General features: G+C 27.0%; 1 protein-coding gene across 1 annotated transcript in view; it reads right to left on the reverse strand.

The window, feature by feature from the left end:
• LOC103570661 (uncharacterized) overlaps positions 1–20,665 on the reverse strand; it is a 63,222-nt gene that overhangs the window by 35,878 nt on the left and 6,679 nt on the right. The window contains exons 3-4 of the mRNA XM_053739855.1: positions 11,508–11,551; positions 4,756–4,846 (exon numbers count right to left, since the gene is read on the reverse strand). Coding sequence (XP_053595830.1) covers positions 4,756–4,846; positions 11,508–11,551 — 135 coding nt within the window. The remainder of the gene's footprint in view (positions 1–4,755; positions 4,847–11,507; positions 11,552–20,665) is intronic.

The following is a 20,665-nucleotide window of genomic DNA, read 5'->3' on the forward strand; positions in this document are numbered from 1 at the left end:
ACTTGAATGCTAAGCCCGCTTAAATACATAAATGATCAGGTTACAACAACTTTTGATTAATTAATTAATTGATGATTCAATTGATTTTTTTTTTGTTTTTGAAATAATTTTTTGATGCACATAGATCTAAGGTGATCTACAAAGATCTATGTAAATCAAATTAGATCAGATCTAATCCATTTTTTTCATGGATTAAATAGAAAAGCAGTAAGTGAAGCAATAAGATTGTCTTTTTCCTAAGCACAGCAGTGCATTTACTATACTAACGCTGAATACGCAGCTCAAGAAGTAAGGAGTAGTCATCTGCAGGTATCATAAGTGATTCTGCAGCAAGTCTGACATAATGGGTCTCACGCAAGTATCAGCTAAATATTGCAACAGATTTCCTTAAGATATTTTAGGGAAGTATCTTGCATGGTACTTCTCCAAGATTAATCAAGCAGATTTGCTCAAGACTCGTGACACAGATTTACATAAAACTTCCTTAAGAATGCTACTAAGTTATACTTATATATTAATTGATATGACATAACACCAAAGATGTTATTTTCTTTTCTTTTGAGTAAATTTTACTTATTACTTAGGTTAATATTATTAAACAAATTATTTAATTCTATAGAGTATTAATTTTTTTTATGATAATAAAGTGAATTATTTTTATAACGTTGACTCTAAAAATTTAATGGCGTTTTTCTTCGTGCACTCATTACATAAACTATTGTATATATCTAGCGACATCAAGTATTATATTCTCGTGTGTTGGCAATACTCGCTTCGTTCGTGTCACCAAAGTTACACTTGAGTATAATACCGATGCCACATGATGTATAAGATACTATTTTGTAACATCTATTCGAAATATATGACATTTACTGTCTACATTTGGCAGATAAAAATATTATTTATAACACAGAGGATAATAAAGAGATTTAATTTTCCGTTGTTCGTCAGTTGTGCGCAAAATATTATTTTCTACTCATATGATCTTTAGCTAGTATGAAAAAAGTATAGAAGTAATTCATTGAATCATCTGGTGACAAAATTTATCATCATGTTTTTGTAAATGCTCTTATTATCTACCGTTTATAGCCAGTCATTGGCACACTTTTCGAATATTTATTACAAAAATTAATGTATATGTCTAATATAATTACGTATAAGACGCTCGTTGTGTTGAACACTTTGGGTGTTAATTGCCACAACTCGCGTCTCATACACAATCACACTAGATATATAAACTACTATAATAAGAAAATCACGAGAATTTAAATATATATGCAGTAAAAAATATTTTGTTGAGTTAAAAACAGAGAATTCTAATTTTTACGTTAAAAGTAAAACTCTAGGATTATTTTTTAAAATTTGACAAAAAAAAAATTATAAAAATTTAGAGATGATTTAAATAAATGGGTTTTTGAGACAATATTTTTTACTGAATTGGTTTGATTGGAACTTATCGACGTTAAAAAATTCTGGTGAATTTCTTGTTATTTTATAAAAATAAAATAAAATAAATATCTGATGTTGAGAACGGGAATATACAAAACACAATAAACAATTAGATTGAAAAATAATTCACACTTAACATACAGGGTAACACAAAGGTTTGTGAATTTTTATTTAGAAGACCGTTAGCTTTAGGGCAATCGCGCTGGAAAAGTACTTTCAGGAGTCGGATAATTTTATCGATAATTATTTCACCGCGCGAAAAATATATCGCGGACAGTAATATACTAACTGCGTGGTTATAATTTTTTTTGTGGGCTATGAAAATTAAAAAAAAAGTACTCTGAATATTTGGGTTGAAAAATTTATAATTTAAAAAATAAAATATTTTTTAGAAATCAGAATTGTAAACTTTGTAAGTTTTTATTGATTTTGTTGAACTATTGAGTCTCGTTAAAATGAAGCAAACATAAATATTGGACGTGGATATTAAAATTAAAATTTTGGCCAAACTATTAGAGAAGCGATCAAAATGTATCAATACAATTTTATAGGAAATTTAATTTTCTAGAAATTAATTCTTAATTATTTTTATGGTATCTTTAACAGTTTAACTAGAATTTCAATTTCAAATACTCGATCTTTAGATTTAAAAATTTTTGATCCTGAAATATCTTCAAATTTTTCAAATACAAATATTGGCAAAACTATTAGATTCGAAAAAAAAAGTGTTGATAGAATTTTTTATGAAATTTTATTCACTATAAATTATTTTCGATATATTTTTATTGTATATTTGATAGTGTACTCAGAATTTTAATTTGAAGTACTCAGTTTTTAAATTTCGAAACTTTTGATTTCGAAAATAATGTTCGAAATTGATACAATTTTATAGGAAATTAAATTTCCTACAAATAAGTTCTCATATATTTTTATTGCATCTCTAGTAGTTTAATCATAATTTAAATTTTCAATCCTCGACCTCAAAATTAAAAAATTAATCTTATTTCAAAATTTAAAACAGCTATATAGTTTTGCTTCATTTTTGAACAACAGATTTTGATGAAAAAAAATTACCCGTTATATTGTTTAAAAATTTTTTGAACGAGTTGTAAATTTAATAAACGAGTAAAAAAGTATCACGTAAATATATTCAATATTTATGAAAAAACCATATCACGGAATCACGTTTAAAAATTTTCTCGATCTAGTGTGCCGTCAAATTAAAATTTTCTACAGATAGAAAAAAAATGAATTAATCTTTTAACGATTCCAAAAGGTAGCGGTCTCCCTAATTTTAGACAAAAAATAATTTTAAATATTTAAAAAAAGAACATTTAATTTGCATTTAAATAAATTTTAGTTGGAATAAATAATTTAGTAGGAAATAAATAAAAAAAAAATTATAAAAAAAATAGATTATCCTTGAATTAATAGTCACGATTCGCGTTATAATCCGCGTGGTACACTGAAACGCAGAACACATATTTATTTAAAGATACTTTTAAAATCATATTTATATATATCATGTATTAGTATTGTACATATTTGCTATAAAAAAAAAATATTTATCACACACAACCCAGATTTCGCTCGGGCGCCCTAGAAAAATATTTAGCTTGTAATTATCATCATCATTATCTATTATTATTATTATCATTTTTTTTATTATCATCATTATTATTATTATGAATAGTACTTTTGTATAGATAAGAGAAAACAGATGAAATAAAAAAGGAATGTGAGGTTTTTGTCTATAGTTTTCTTTGGCCACAATTGAAAATAATAACAATCTGAAAACTTATAGTTTAATTATAAAAAAAAAAGTATATGGTTATTGTTGTAGTCAAATATATTAAAATAAAATGCTTGTTATTATTATTATTATTTTTTTATTATAATTTATTTTTTAGTGTCTTGTAAGTTACGGGTAACTTTTTCTAGCGTTGTCTAGACAAAACAATAGAAAAAAAGGTCATCTGAATGGATGATAAAAATAAAATAAGATAGAAGTATTAAAAATAAAAATTTTTAAATTAAAAAAGTTGTTAAAGTTATTTGTATGAATGGATTATTTTTATTTATGCTGGCCGTTGGCTAGACGTGAAAATGGATAAATTTATTAAAATTATTTATGTGTCAGAAAGTTGTGAATAATTTTTATAAAATTTATTATACTATTTATTTTTATTATTTTAATGTTTACGATTATGTCACAAACCTTTTTTTCAGTTTTAAATTTCATTGTTCAGATTTAAATATTCATTTTAAAAAAGAGAATTGTGTCAAAGTGAAGATTAATTTTAACATGTTTGAAAAAATTTTGCAAATGCAGAAATGGAAATTTTTAAATCATCGTTTTGATTTCTTTTTCTCTTTCTATGTTTCTACACTGTGAAAAATTGGCGGATTGAACGCGGAGTAAATCCGGAGTGAATGCGGAGCAGATGATTTTATTTAGTTATTCACTTCTCTTTGGAGTGAATTTCACTCCGAAGGGTAGTTCTGGAAAATACTAATTATAATAAACCTCCGCAGAATGAAATTGTAGTAAAAACTCCCGTAGTAAATTACTAATGCATTGTAAGGTCTTTTATATTTTGACAGTTATGTTGAGTACAGAAATAATTACGAGCTTCCTTTTCATATATTCACGCGAAAGAACTTTAAAAAATTATAAGCAGCTGATAATGAAGACTTTTACGCTTTTAAAGTTAAAGAAATAGATTTTTCATTTTCTATCATTATATAGTTCCATGGAATTATAAACTGTCATATGACTGACATCAATCTGCTGAAAAAATAAACTTCTTATTTACTCCACATTATTTTAAAAAATTTCAGAACTTTGAGTGAGATTAAATTCGGATTAAAATAAAATCTTTATTCTCTCCGGATTTACTCCTGATTTTTCATAGTGTAATTTTCTATTGCAATTATTTAAAAAATTTTAACTTTCCATTTCTTCATTCTTTTCCAATTCTCAATCCGATATGAACGTAATTTAAAAAATAAATTTGAATTAATCAATTAAACAGATACATAAATAAAAATATAAATAATTGTTTCAATGACCACAACAATGCCTAATACTGAAGTGACGAGAGAGACAAAAGATAACGTGGTCTTTTGAGTTAATCTATTCCTTGTCAATATAGACTGTAGCACTTAATAACAATAATTATAAAATAATAATAATAATAATAATAATAATAATAATAATAATAATAATAATAATAATAATAATAATAATATTGAATATATATGCATCGAATGAATATAAAGGATAATGGATAATCAACTACGTACCAATTCCGAGACCAATGGTATCGATTTCCGGCGTGGTCGAATGTCCGGCATGCTGTCAATGTTGCTATAGAAGGGATTATCTCCTGGATGTCTGCAATCAAAATAATAATTGCAAAATAAATAAATAAATAATACACTTATTAAAAGTGCTTAATCACATACAGCAGTACTGATAACTAACGATTCAATAAATATGTAAATGTAATGAGCATTTTTCTATTATATATTTATGTAGTTGAACGGCGCGCAAAACGGAAGCGCTAAGAAAGTAATGGATCTATGTACATTTGGATAAAGTGAATCTTCTATTTTTTTACTTATAGAAAAAAATTTTTTTCTAGGCGAGCAAAATGGACCACCACAAGAAAGAAAAAGTGAAAAAATCTTTTACTTTTATTTTTAAAAAAATTACTACATGGAAAGAACAAGATTGGACTGGGTACAATGTCGGATTATACTGAGCCTTATCTGTTGTGAAAAAAATTTTCACATATTTCAAGATTGGGTTGCGTAACATGGGACTGAGTCGAATCTCATGTGGTAGTGGCTACGATCTTGTATTGTAGTTTTTGGGTTAGTTCATTTTGCACACTGGGTGTCAGTTAACCCACCATTCCCTTATATTTGTACATATATACATTAGGGTGCTTAAAAAACCCAACGATTTTATTTTTTTGAGTCTCGTATAAAAATTTGTCAGTTTAACAAATTAATAATCCTCTTCAGAAATCAGCTCGATAAAAAATTTCAAAGAAATCGCTTACGAATTTTAAAAATTTATAAAATTATCGAAATTCAGGTTTTTTTTTTTCTACATTTTTTCTTTCTCGTGACAGTAATAGTTTTCATTTTTCATTTCTCTAATATGATAAAAATTCCAGTTCAAAATATTCATACCCAAACGTCGCTCAAGAATTTAAAATGTTTCGATCTCTTAAAAATTTGTTATCGAGCTGATTTTTTGAGAGGGAACTTAAAAGGTATTCAACAAATTTTCATATGAGACTCGACAAAAAAAAAAACAAAAAATCGACGGTTTTTTCGAGCCACTATCATCCCTGATTAAGAAAAATGGTTTAATCCGTGCTAAGTATATATCTATGTATTAATCGATTCAAATTGTTTTAAATAATTTTAAATTGTTCTGAAGTATTTAAAATAATTTTTCTTAATCAGCGATTTACATACATAGAATAGATTAAATATATATTTAATTTATCGTAAAGTAGACACATCTATTCTCTAGTCATCCGCATGTCAAATAAATCTGATGATTAATCATTCTTGAATCATCTCCTAGTCTCGCTCGCGGACTTGCTCGACACTATTCCTTTCGACGAACTGGGTTACATTTTACGCGACAGTACTAAGTTGCAGATTAATTAAAATTTGTAAGAAGATGTTAGAAATTAATAAAATTTTTTGTGAATTTAATTGTTTAAGTAAATTTGCACTGGCAAAAGTATTTACGTGTATTTAGTGAGATGTATATTGATATGGAGTAAATTATTCAATGTATATTTATTTACGGTAATTATTAAATATATATATATATATTTATTGGTAATCAATAAATATTTATTAACGGTTAATGAGGGTTCATTTAGGCTGGCAAAGTCAAGGGAATAGAGAAATTAAATATCATGTTAATGGGATAGCTTGTTAATTAAAAACCAACTATATTTATCCTAAAGTATGTGCACAACCTAGATAAATATTTGTCATCAGGATAAAATAGAATAGTTACAATAAGTAATTATTTTTGCACGGAGAAAAAAATATCGGAACCTGTACTTGAAAATATGAGTTAAAATTACTGAATTTATATTGTTAACTTAAAACGCAAATGAAATTGTGTATTTTTTACTACATTGATAGAAGGATTTATTACTGAGTGCTAAATAAATTTAGTAACGAAATTTCTAGTCACTTATTTGGGAGAAAAAAATATTTTGTGCCTATCAACATAATTTATTATAATTTAATAAATCATTTTTTTATCTCAATGTAATCTTATTGTGGTAAAATAAATATTTATTTCCGCAAAAAATTTTTGGTAATCGGTACTAATCTATCTACATTTATCTACCTTCTCTATCTTGAAAATTAAATTTTTGTTTATATTTAGTAAATTTTATTATTCAAGTATGCAAATTAATATTATCTACATTATTATACTTCTCTATATGTGTAATGAATTTTTCTATCCAATATAGTAAATTTTATTAAAAACCGTTTAGCAATTTTCAGTTTCTGTATAATACTTAATACTATACGCTATTCATCTGAATTACAGACAGTCTTTTTTATATTGTTCAGTATTTAATACACACTTATAATTCATTTTTTATATTTTTACAAAATTAAAATTCTTAAATCATATAATGGAATGAATGAGTCAACGTATAGTAATAATTTATTTTATACTGGCATATCTCTACGCTGTGAAAAATTGGAAATAAATTGAGAGTGATTACGAATTTTATTTCGATCCGAACTTATTCCGTCACTCGAAGTTCTGGAGTTAAGAAAATTCACTTTACGTACGGAGTAAATAAGAAGTTTGTTTTTTTAGCGGAGTGATTTGGAAATGATCAGGATGTTATTTCAATCCGAATTCACTCCACTTCAGAGTTTTAATATGAACCAAACTTTCTTTAGGAATGAATTTCACTCCGAAGGGATTTAATAAATAAACAGTCATCCGCTCTGCATTTACTCTGGATTTTAATCCGCGTTCACCTCGATTTTTTTTTACAGTGTATTATAATAAACAAATTTAATGTAGTATCAGTGAAAACTGACGTACTTAAGAAAAGGGTAGTAAGTTCACTTACTGTCTTTCTATTTTACCAATTTTAATTTCACATTAGTTAAATAGACAAGCAGTAAGTGAAGTTACTGCTTTTTCCGGTGCAGAAAAGGTCTTAATTTAAATTTTCGTCATAGTTTTCATAGTTTTAGATGTCTTTGTTTACCCGACTCTAAATTACTTTGGGATCGTCCAGTGTATACACATATACGTATCTGAACTTCAATGGGTTCCAATGAGGCGTTCCCAATAGGAAAATCCTTATGAAGGCCCAATCAGAACCCAATTGGGAAATCCCAAACAAAAATAAAACAATTTATGGTCAGTATTTTCCAACTGGGTTCTAAGTGGGGCCTAAGTAAGAAATCTTAATGTAAAAATTAAAAATTGTCGTCAATATTTTCGAATTGGGGCATGAGAGGGACCGAAGTAGGAAAATTCGACGTTAAAATAAAAAAAAAATTTTTACCTTTTTTTTTGGGGTATACCCTTTTGGCCACAAAAAACAAAAATTTTTTTTTAACGGCAGCTAAAAATTTTTTCTATACACTCGGAGTGTTATTTTTTGTTTTTTAATCTGTTATTCTTTAGTTTCATAATAAATGTACTACTTACACTTGCGCGATCACATTGAAGACTTTGAATCGAAAGGATGCTGGTTCGGACCCAGCAGTCACCGGGATTTGTTCATCAATTTAAATCATGCACACTTCTTTTGAGTAATGGTCTTACACGGAAAGAAAATTATAGGAACTGTTCCTATAATTATGGGTAACATTCCTATAATTAAAGAGACTACTCTCATAATTTATGGTCGTCATTGCTATACTGGTATAGGATGAAATTTCACAAAATTATAGGAATCATTCCCATAATTTTCTTTCCGTGTAGTACATTAGATTACATTTCGGATTTCATTAAAATTATCTTATTTGTTTTTCGTATTTTAATATTTTTTTTACAGGGATGTCCTAGTAGGACATCTTAGGTATTTCCTTATTGTGCCTAGTTGGGTCTGCCCAATTAGGATCCAATCTTTGCGTGAAATCCCTATAGGGCGTTCATATAGGGCAACCCAATAAGAGCCCAATAGGTCTTATCTAAATACTTCTAGCCGGGTAATTGTTAATGCAATGTCTTAAGTTTTATAATAAATAAGTAATAAATATATAAATATATAAATATAAATTTCGCGACAAAAGATGTTGATATATGATATTCGAAAATTACTGACATTTAAATTTTTTAATATTTTGAGATTAGATACTCAGTTTATTTGTGTCAATGATAAACAAAGGCCCTTTGGTAAACCTTTAAAATTTAATCAGTTTTTTTTTAACTTTCCTCGTAGTTAAGATATTTTAGAAAATAAAAATATTAGACGACTGATGATAAAAATTTTACAGTGTAAATTTTTTTTAAGAATCTCACACTGATAGAAGTATTTATTTGAGCCAAATAATATTTATTATTAGTTAATAAATGGTTTCGTTGAATAGAAAGAAATGACACATGAAGTTAATTAAGTAAGGGTTATGACAAATAATTCATAGGACTGTTTAATTTTATTTTTTTAAAAATGATGTTCACTCAAATGAGATTTATTAACTATTAATAAATCTATATTTAAAGCAAACGAATGCTTATTTCAGCCAAAAATGTTGAAAGACTGTTTCAAATAAATACATAAATTAATATCAAATAAATACTTCTATCAGTGCATGATTATACTTAATAAATTTGGTAGTGATACTCGGACAGTTACATAGTAACTGCAGAGTGCTCGTTTATTATTATTTTAGTAATTGGTTAAATATATATCTTGTCTGTTGTTTAAATAACATATGTTGTACAATTGTAATTTAATGAGTAATGAGATTGTGGGAATTATTTAGCCTTCTATCATATCAATGGAAAGAAAATTAATATAAAATAATCATTAGTTTAATGAACAGCATACTTTTGAAATATCAATAATTAATTAGTTACTTATTAATAAATACACTGAAAGAAAAATGTGGTTATCGTAACCATCTGAAGTATTACTGCACCGTAAAAAATTTGCGTAATGAACGCGAATTAAATCCGGAATTAATGTGAAGCGGATGGCTGTTTATTTATTTAATCCCCTCGGAGTGAACTTTACTTCGAAAAGTAAATTATTTTAAATATTTAAACTACAAATCAGAGTGGATGCGGATTTGAATAAATCCAAATCACTCGGCTGAAAAACCAAACCTTTAATTTATTCCGTATGTGGAGAGATTTCTTTTGAAACTCCAGAACTCCGAATGTCGGAGTGGATTCTGATTTAAATAAAATCCGTAATCACTCCCAATTCACTCCCGATTTTTTACAGTGTAATGGTAAATAGTTACTATAAAATGTATCGTTAAATTGGAAATACTAGATTGCTGCATTTACTATCTTCAATTTTGAATAAAAATTTTGATAATCTATTCATACTTGATATTTTGATGTTTTAGGGCCAGTTTTTCAAACCAGATTTAAATTAATATTGCTAGTATATCTATACAGTAATAATATATAGATAGACCAGCAATAATTTAAACCCGGATTAAAAATATACTTGATTTGAAAAACTGGCTCTTAACGATTCCCATAAATTGCTATCATAGCAATCCTAAATTTTTAATTTATCAATCCGAGTGGTTAATATAGCAATAGTTGATATTGCCGTAGCAACCATCTATATAGATTTATCTAATTGATTTAATAAACCATTGTATGGGTAATAGGGTAGAAGTACTGTTTTTGGCCACTTTAGGGTCAGTTTTAGCCACTTAGAAATTTAAAAAAAAAAAATAATTTGTAAAATACGCAATGGCATAAATAATTTTTCAAATGTGTCTGAAGATACTTTTACCACACTATTATAATTAAAGTTTTTTTAATGCGTTTCCATTATTTAAAATCAGGTATTAAATGTCCAAAAATGGAGCAGTGGCCACAAATGGTACTTATACCTCATAGCAATCTAAACTTTACACAAGTAAAGCGCTATATTAACAATCTACGACTTTTTAAACTTTAGATGGTCACTATGATCTAGTGGTATTGCTCTTACAGCAATATGTTTTTTTTCAGTGTTAATATTTATTGGCTGTAAAATCAAGTTTAAATAAATAGCGTCATTAATAATAATAAAATTCTTCGTCAGTGCAATAACTTTTAGATACTGACTATACCACCCGATATTTAGATTAAGCTTATATTGTGTTTCAACATAAATCATGTTTTTCATATTTATCCAGAAACTATATAGTAGACTAAAACTGACAAAAACTTTTATAGTTTCTCAATTTCACGTAAAATTTGAGAAAACTTAAAGCCTATTATCACTTTTAAATTTATCCTATTCTTTAAAACTGTCAACTTGTTATTTATGTAAATTATTATCCGAGTTATTTCGTCTGGAAATTTTGGGCTGAGAATTCAAATGTATTTTGTACGCGTCCTCCAAGTTTTATAAATTACACATAAGGATGAGTTGGGTGTATTATGAATAGATGAAAATATGTCCTAATGATTTTACATTTATAACTTTACTTTATAATATAAACTTTTAAAAAGTTCTAATGTAGTCAATTGTCATTTTTTTAGACCAAATAAAATTACAATCATTGTTCTAAAAAGTATAAATTTAGTTTAAAGCAATGTGGGGTAGCTCATTTTATCCCACATTAAAAATTTTTATTGTTTTTATTCCAATTTATTTTCGGATTAAAACAAATATAATTTTTAAAAAATCACACTGACTTTTTTGTTTTTCGGTGGCTCATTTACCACCTTTCTATTAATTAGTTCAAGAAATAAATAATAAAAAACTTTTCTTTTACAGTTAGACTTGTAATGGGAGTAGTTTTAAAAAGTTAACTCTAATTAATTTAAAAAAAAACAATAATGAAATTAAACTCACCCATTAGCTCGACCACCAGATTCACCTCCAGCGCCACTGCCATTCTAACAAAAAAAACAATTTTATTATTAGTATTAAATTAAGTATTAACAATTACAATATACATAACAAAATAACATACATATTTTTTTGTATAAACATTAATATTAAATTAAGTGCGAACAGATTAATTATAACTAAATCTTATTTTAACCATCCACTGAGTTTAATTCAATTATTTAATTTTTATTTTTAAAAACTCAGTGAATGATTGCAATGCTTTGCCTCAACTCCTCATTCTTAATTAAAAGTTTTAGAAGAAAAAAAAAAAAAAAAAAAAAAAAATAGGAAACACGCGAAATTGCGATCGTGTTTTCTTGCTACATCATCTCGTGCTATTTCCTATTTTTTTTTTTTTTAATTTAACCATCACAATACCAGTACATAGTTTTCTTGGTTCTCAAGCTTTTCAGTTTATTTTTATCAACTTATTTCTAAGCTTTTATTTATTTTATATCAAAGCGCAATCGTGTCAGTATCGATATAAAAAAAGCCACAATTGAATCCATTGAAATGATTTTTTTATGTAAAGTTAAAAAAACATTAACTTCACTATGACAATAATATATATAAATAAATTGATATAACAATATTTAAATAATCAATATTTTTAATCTCATTATTTTATAAAACGTTTATTATTTAAATACTGACAATGATTGGCTTTAATTCCGTTCGCTTTTTTTTTTTTTTTTTAAATAATAATATAAAAAGTGTTTTACAAAGACTTGTATAAATATATCACGTATAATTCACATTGTTAATTATTGTTATTTTTTTTCATCTTTTGTTGTTCTGTTACAATAGAGATAAAAATATAAGTTAAACTTATGGATAGCATAACAATAAATAAAATTTGAGTTTTTTAAGCCGCATTATTTTTTTTAATACCAAACTTTCAAATCTAGTCTATTCGTATTTGCTCTCTTATATGTATATTTTTTTTTCTTTTATTATTGGTGTTCTTATATTTTTAGCGTTTTTTTTAAGCCCTTGGTTATTTTATTTTCTTTGCTTAGTTTACTCTTTTTGTTCAGAGCCCAGCTGCGCCCGATATCCTGAAACGCTAAAATACGAGGAAACTGGAAGTATACGGTAAAAACTACGTACCCGAGGGTGTCTTAAAAAAAAAAAATTAAATTAAGAAAATTACATAAAACATTATTAACAACTTGGAAGTTTGTTGTTTACGTAAATAAAAATACAAATTTATAAACTATTTAATCTCTTCAATTCCCAACTCCAATGGATTTTATTTACGGTTGCTTTTATGTAGTGTTACGGTAATTTTTTTTTATTTATGGTTATTAAGCACTAAAACACTGTAATATATGGTTATCAAACATAAATACACGAAAAAGTTATGTATAACATAAATTTATTATAAATTTACGGATATTTTAGTGTTATGGTGTTTTGGAGAATTTAACGGTAATTGTTATTTAAAATTTATGATAAATATGCTATAAAATATAGAAAATATGGTAATCTGGTAAAAGGTCTAAAATACTGTATCTTACTGCGATTCTCGGTCAATATGCAATATACAATATGTATCGTAATTTTACTTTTATGGTGTTTTTTATATCTTAATGGCAATTGTTATATATAACATTTATAATCTCATATCATCCATAGAAAATTTATGATAAATATTATGTAAATTATTGTGAAAATAAAAAATACCGTATTTTTAGGTATACTTTCATCAATCTTACGGTTATTAACCACCAATAAAGATTTTATCAAAAATTTAATGGCAATTATACGTTACTGTACCGTTACGGTATCTTACATCTTTACGGTAATTGTTACAGAAATTTTTATGGTGAGTACAGTGTAAAACATAATTTACTGCACCATGGAAAATTAACCGTAAAATTACTCAAGTGTGGTAATTTGGCAAAAAATACGGTACGAAAACAAAAATACAGTATTTTAGGATAATTCACTGATATTCTAGTTATTAACCGTCAGTACAATATCAAGCGAAAATTTAATGGTGATTATAAATTACTGTGCTGTAACGATATCTTACATCTTTACGGTAATTTTCACAAGGAAGTTTTACGTTGGATTCACCGAAAAACACAATAGTTTACCTAACAGTAAACATTAACCGTAAAACTAGTTGAATATGGCACTTTGGCAAAAATACAATTCAAAATCAAACATACCGTATTGTAGGGTAAATTACCGTTATTCGCGGTAATTATTCGTTACTGAACGGTTACGGTGATCGCTATGAATAATTTTGCCGTGAATATACAGAACAGCACATTAATTTATCGTAGCTGTATAAATTTACTTAAAAACTAGTAAAATACGATAATCTTTAAAAAATAAGGTAAAAATATAATAACTAAGTGGGAGCAGAGGCAGCCGTTCAGTTCGCCTGTGACTCGGGCGATCACCAAAGTTAAGCAGCATCGAGCATGATTGCTACTTGGTTGAGTGACGCGTTGAGCTTGAGCGGAGGTCTCTGTGCACTAGGCACGGACGGAATGGAAATTTTGCCGATCACTGGAACTTCGCCCGTTCCGAAACAACGATACTGGTAAGGGTTTTCTCTGTGGTTTTCCCTTGCCGCTATACTCCCACAGCAAAGGTGAAGTGTAGGGCATCACCGCAATGATGTAGTACAGGCTAAGCACAGGTCGGGTCACAGCCGTACAAATTGGGTATAAGGAATAATGAGCTTAGGATATTAAAAAACAAGGGATTTATAACGATATATTTTGTAAAAAAACTAGTAAGTTGTATAGTGAAGGAAAAAATAATAAATATGATAATTAAGCAAAAATCGTAGAAAATAAGAAATACCATATTTTACAGCAATTTACTCACGATTCGCGATTATTAACCATACCACCAGTACACAGAGAGAAAAGAATAGTTCAAATTCCTATGTAGAATGGTAACCATTACTGTTACCTAGTAAGGAGGATTTTTTAACGTTGAAAGTCACGGGACAGAGTAATCTCTCCCTTCCCCCTTATTTTACATGGTAACGGCTATGCTAGCATAGAAATGATTACCATTCTACATTGACGAGAGAATTAAGTAAATGGACATGACAACAATGTTACCTAGTAACATTTATGATGTTTTATTTATCTTATATTTAGTAAATAAGGTTATGACAAAATAAACAACTCAAGTTATTTTAAATGCAAAAATTGAATTAATCTATTGTAATAAATAAAATATTGCTCATAATGGAATATCATTTTTGATAAAAGGTGAAGTATAATTTCAAAAATTGAAATATTTAGTAATAAACAATTTATTTACTTCTTTGTCTTCTATATATTTATTAAACTGTACACGGAGAAAAAATTAAAGGAACTGTTCCTAGTACGTTTATGAAATATCATCCCATACCGTTATGGTAATGATTACTTGGGATTATGGGATATAGACCCATACTTTTTGGGAAGGTTTCCATAAATATGGTAACAATTCCTATCATTATGGTAACAGTTCCCATATCGCATGTGAAAGAATCATGGTAATGATTACCATACTCATAGGAATAGTTCCCACAAGCAAATAGTAACCGATCCTATAACCACATTGTAACAGTTCCTAAGCGTAAATGGTAATGGTTACCATAATATTATGGTAATCATTCCCATAATGTATGGGAATTATTACCATAATATTATGGGAATGGTTCCCATAATATTATGATAACTGTTCCTATAATATTATGGTAACGATTACCATAATATTATAGTAACCATTACCATAGGTACATAGTAACGATTACCATAATTCCATAGGAACTATTCCAATACCGTATGGGAATTATATACATAATTATAGGAATGGTTACCATAATATATATGGGTGCCGTTCCTATAATCAACATTTCAAAAAAAAACAGTTACCATGCAGTATGGGAACCATTCCCATAATATATTGTAACTGTTACTATAATTTTCTCTCCGTGTAATAACAGCTATTTAAGCATGGGACTGAGTAGCATTCTACATAGTTCTGATTCCCATGCTAGATAACGATTTTTACCATTTTACTTGTTTCAGTGTATTATAGTAATCATTATCAGAAAAATGGTAATAAATCCTATTCTACATGGCATTATTTACCATTTTTCAAAAAATGAGTATGAATACTATGTAGAGTGGTAATCATTATTATTATTTTTTCTCTGTGTATTTACCGTTATTATAGCCTATGCTTCCGTATTTTTATAATAGTTCAGCGCTACTACAGTAAATAAAATCCATCAGAGAATCACTCTCGGGACGTCATAATGATTCATTCAAAAAAATTTTTAATTATGTCTTGTTTCAACTACTGTACTAAGGGATTAATTAGGCCGCTATTGACTGGCGATATCACTACATTATTACTCTTTAAATATTTATCTACGAAGCTGTTAGCTATTATTTTTTCTACTAAATTCTCGTTATATTTTATGATATGATGAATGATATGAATGAATGATAATTATTTAATGGCTTAATCAAGTCCGATCATGTAATGAACGTATAGATTTTGTGATTAATAACAAAAGAAATGAAAAAAGGTGGATTGATGATAGTAAAGTATTATTAGTATATCGTATTAAATATGATACGAAGATCGATAGTTAGGTTGTCATGTATAACTAAAAGCTTAAACGTCGCCCGTGGCCCCTTAATACCTTATTATAAGTCATGACCTCGCTATAATACCGATCAACTCAGATTGATCGTTAAACCCTCCCTTAAATTTACTTTAGCTATGCTGTCATCAACTTGTGACACTGATGCCCGGATTTTAATCCTTATATACCGTCATGGTTTTTATTTTCTTAAACGAGATTTAACTTCCGCCGCTGGCTTAATGATATGATGATTTTATTACTGATATATGATTAATGATTATGGTTAATGGAAAATGGTTAATGATTAATGGTTTTTGTTTTACACGACCAAGAGTTTTTTATTTTTTTGACTAACGGTAACTGTTGTCTTTATCGGGGACTAAGTTTATGGTTATTTACTAAACAGTCTTTATTAATCTACACTCGTGTTAGTTTTCGTTTACACCAGGGATTAGTTTGTGAGGAAACTTCGCAACAAGTATTACGATTCAAAGTTTATTTTGATAACTTTTAGAAAAGTTATCTAAAAAATTTAATCTCGTGTAATTTTTTTTTGTTGGAATATTTATAAATTTTTTAAAACATTTCCATCTTTTCATAATATATCTATCACGACTTTTGATATTACGAATTTTTTTCTATCACTGAATTTTGCTAGTCTAAAGAAATTAGAAATTTTTTTAAACTCAGAAAAATTTTATTAAGCAAAATTCTGGTATTTTTGCAATTCCAGAAAAAATTTCGTTAACAAACTTCAACATTCTCATTAAATTTCCCATATTTCTAGTTTCTTCAATCATTTCATTAATCAATAAAATTTATTAAATAATTTCATGAAAATTTTTTTTTTTAATTTCAGAAATATTTCCATAAATTTCTAAGTCAAAGTAACAGATTTAAAATTTCACTAATCTATGGCATTTTCCAAAGTTTTTCAAATGTTAATCTAATTCCATTAATAAGTGAATTTTGTATAAGAATTTTTTAAAATTTCTTTAACTTCCTTCATTGTTTAAATCTTTCGATTAAGAAAATTTTACACGCTTCAGAATAACCAACCACAATAATGTTTTTTTCTAAACTTTTAATTCGCTATAACAAAATAAAGCTTTCAGAAGTTTTATCAAAGTTCAAAAAACTTTTCTTGTTTCTAAAACATTCTAGTATTCGATGTCCGTACAAGTATTTCCAATTACATCAAAGATTTTTTTTTGCAAAACACAAGTTAAGCCAATGATCGCTTAATTAATAGTTAATAAATTTTCATGGAAAATTATATTAAACTCATTTTAGATAATTAAATTCAAAAATAAAGAAGGAAAAAAATTTTTCATACTTTAAACTTTAAAAAGTCGTTAATTAAACACTTTTATTTTTACCCTTTGCGTTCAAAGAACGGTAATGATCTTTTTAACGCAAATTTTAATAAGCGTTTTGAAAACTAACACGAGTAATTTAATTTAATTAAATATATACCTTAATTTATAAATTTATCGCCAGAACAATCGATGAGCCTCCAAAATGAGTACCGTTTATTATATGTAATTTATTAATTGACACCGAGCGATAACCGCGAGATTAATATATTTCTAATAATTATTATTTATTAATATAGCAAATGCATTTTTTATTTTAATATTCTATTTGTGCAAGCAGAAATTTCCGTAAATGTGCTTTTTTTGAGTTTTTTTTTAAATTCTATGCTGTAAATATTTAAAGAAAAAAAATTTTTTTTAATTCTATTTCGTAAATGTTAAAAAAAAAGTTTGTTTTGTAAGCGATGATTAAATATTTATTTTATGACAATGTAGATTATTATTATCAAGTAATCATTATGCAAATTACCTCTGCAATGGAAAGTATTCTTCCGCACATATATTCGCATTGTAATGAATATATAGTCAATAGTCATTATTATTATAATGTTTTTTTTTATTTTATTTTAAATTTATATTTTAATATAAAAGTGAGAAATTTGGTCTTTTATTCTCTCCCTGTTTTAAATATTTGTTTTTCATAATTTATTATGTAATAATTGTTATTAGTAATTGAAGTTATAGTGAACTTTTAATTTTATGGCAATTAATCGATTTGTGGAATGCAGAAATAAATTTTGATTTAGCGTGTGTTTTTTCGACTATGCGGATGGTTTATCTGCGCGCGCGCGCTCGTGTGTGTATGTAAAGTGCAAATTATACGGCCGATCATAATTTGTGCTATTGAATTTAGAGCAATAGTAATTCCTACATCAAATCTCATGTGAGTATGATCTGCATTGCGTCCTGCGGATTATTATCTCCAGTAATTATGCCACCTGTTATTATGGCAAATCATTTTTAAATCAGATGTGTAATCGATAAAGTTAATTTACAGCTTCTGAGATTATTAATTCTGATAGCTAAACTTAATCTATGGACCAATAAACTTTTAACTTAATAGTTATTTTAATTATTTATTAAATAATAATTTATTTTAGTATATCAGTCAGAAGATTTTATTTTTGAACACTCATATATATTCATTTATGACTAAAAAATTTTTAAAATACTTATATTTTTTGGCTGTGGTAAAAGACCCAATACTTAAAATCACTTTTCCATTAATTTTTGAAAATTAGTTAACAAAATACAAGTCAGATTTTGTATAAATATGTATTAGAGTTGTAATTATTCAGTAAATAAATTGAAGTGTAATATCATGTAAGCATTCAACTATTATTAATATTTCAAATGAATAAATTAAATACACCCGTAGCCGATTATGTAAAAACGCTGGGACTGTTACTCGGTTGCGCAAACCCCAAAAACTTAATTGGGGACAAATGCATGAAGAAAACTAAAAAAAAAAAATGCATGTTGCATACTCGTTTTACCTTTTTTTTACAATAATTTTTATAATTAATTCACTATGGAAGATTTATTGATATTATTTTGCCCATATCAAAAAGGATAATTTTGAGCTAAAAAAAAAAAAAAAAAAAAAAAAAAAAATACGACATGTGTAATAATGACACAAAAACACATTTTGTATTTCGCGCTCCTAGTATAACTGCTAGAATGACTGCATTGCACATAGTACATTAAATATATAACAGATGATACCGTCACGTCAGTTAGATGAAGATAGGTCAGTTGGTGACGGTATATCCCGTGAGAAAAAAAAGACACAAACAAAACAGTGAGCTTTATGTGATGGAATTGTAGGTTTTAAGTTTTTATTAATTAAAACTAAACAATAAAAATTAAGACAATGAATTTCAATACGGTTCGTCCAATTGACAAAATGAAGATATTATAAAAAGAATCGAATAATGTTTTTCATAAGTTATCGTGTTTACGAAGTATCATACAAAATAATTCACGTAAAAGGTTCTTTGGACTGAGTCAGAATTAAAGTTTAATGAGGAGTGTAAAAAAAATTACTGAATAATTCAGAGTATATCTGGGCCAAAACCAAAACAAGTACAAAAAAAATCAAAACTAATATTTTTTATTTTATTTTTTACTCTTTTAACTTCCCGCTAAGATAATTAAAATTCTTCGATAAAAGACGTTATTTGTTTCGGAGCGAGTTTCGAAAACCGAGTTTTGAATAAATCTCGATGTTTTAAGGTCCTACAAAGCTGGTCCGACTATTTTCCAGATGATGTCCGAGAGTATGTGAGTAAATGCGTATGCGGCATTCGAAGCGGCTTGTTAATTCCTAGATTTTGTAAAAAAATGAGCTTGATTGGAATAGTATGTTTTGAGTTATTCGACCAATAAAATTTTTGAACAAAAAGTTCTTTTTGGATAACTTTCAGGATATTTTATAGATTGATTTCAAAATTTAATCAGCTCCAAAACTCTAAAATCCGGTTGAATCTCGTCTTGACCAATAAAATCGGACCATTCTAATTTTGTTTTAGAATTAAAGGTTAAAAAATTGTGTCGAATGCCGCATAAAACATTAAGATTGGTTGATTAGTTCAAAGATATTGGTGACGAACTATTCAAAAAATAACATTAACTTAATCTTTTGAATTTTTTTAGGAGCTCAAAAACAACGAGAAGTTTTGGTACTGGTCTACTGCTTTTCCAGACTTTTTTGTTTAAAAATTAACCGAACAATATTTAAAAACAGAACAGTAATTATCTATCTTAGGCCCAATTTACTCACAATAGTAGGATAAAATTTTTTACAAAATTCTTTCCGTGTATAATGTAAAAAATAAATAAAAAAAAAATCCTCTTTGTTGTTAATATAGAATTATTATTATTATATTATTAATTCGTTTATAGTTCGATTAAAATTAAACTGAGCAATGTTAAAACACTCTAAACTTGTTTCGCTTAAAAAAACATTACATTAAAATGCATATCAGTGCTCGCTATTTCAAACAATAATTCTTATACACTGTAAAAATTCTGAAGTGCATAAAAATTTTATTTCAATATGAATTCCGAAGTTCAAAAGAAATCGCTTCGCGTGCAGAGTAATGCACTCCGGAACAAGTCCACAAATT

The sequence above is a fragment of the Microplitis demolitor genome, chromosome 6, assembly GCF_026212275.2.
Source record: "Microplitis demolitor isolate Queensland-Clemson2020A chromosome 6, iyMicDemo2.1a, whole genome shotgun sequence".
NCBI classification, from domain to species: Eukaryota; Metazoa; Arthropoda; class Insecta; order Hymenoptera; family Braconidae; genus Microplitis; species Microplitis demolitor.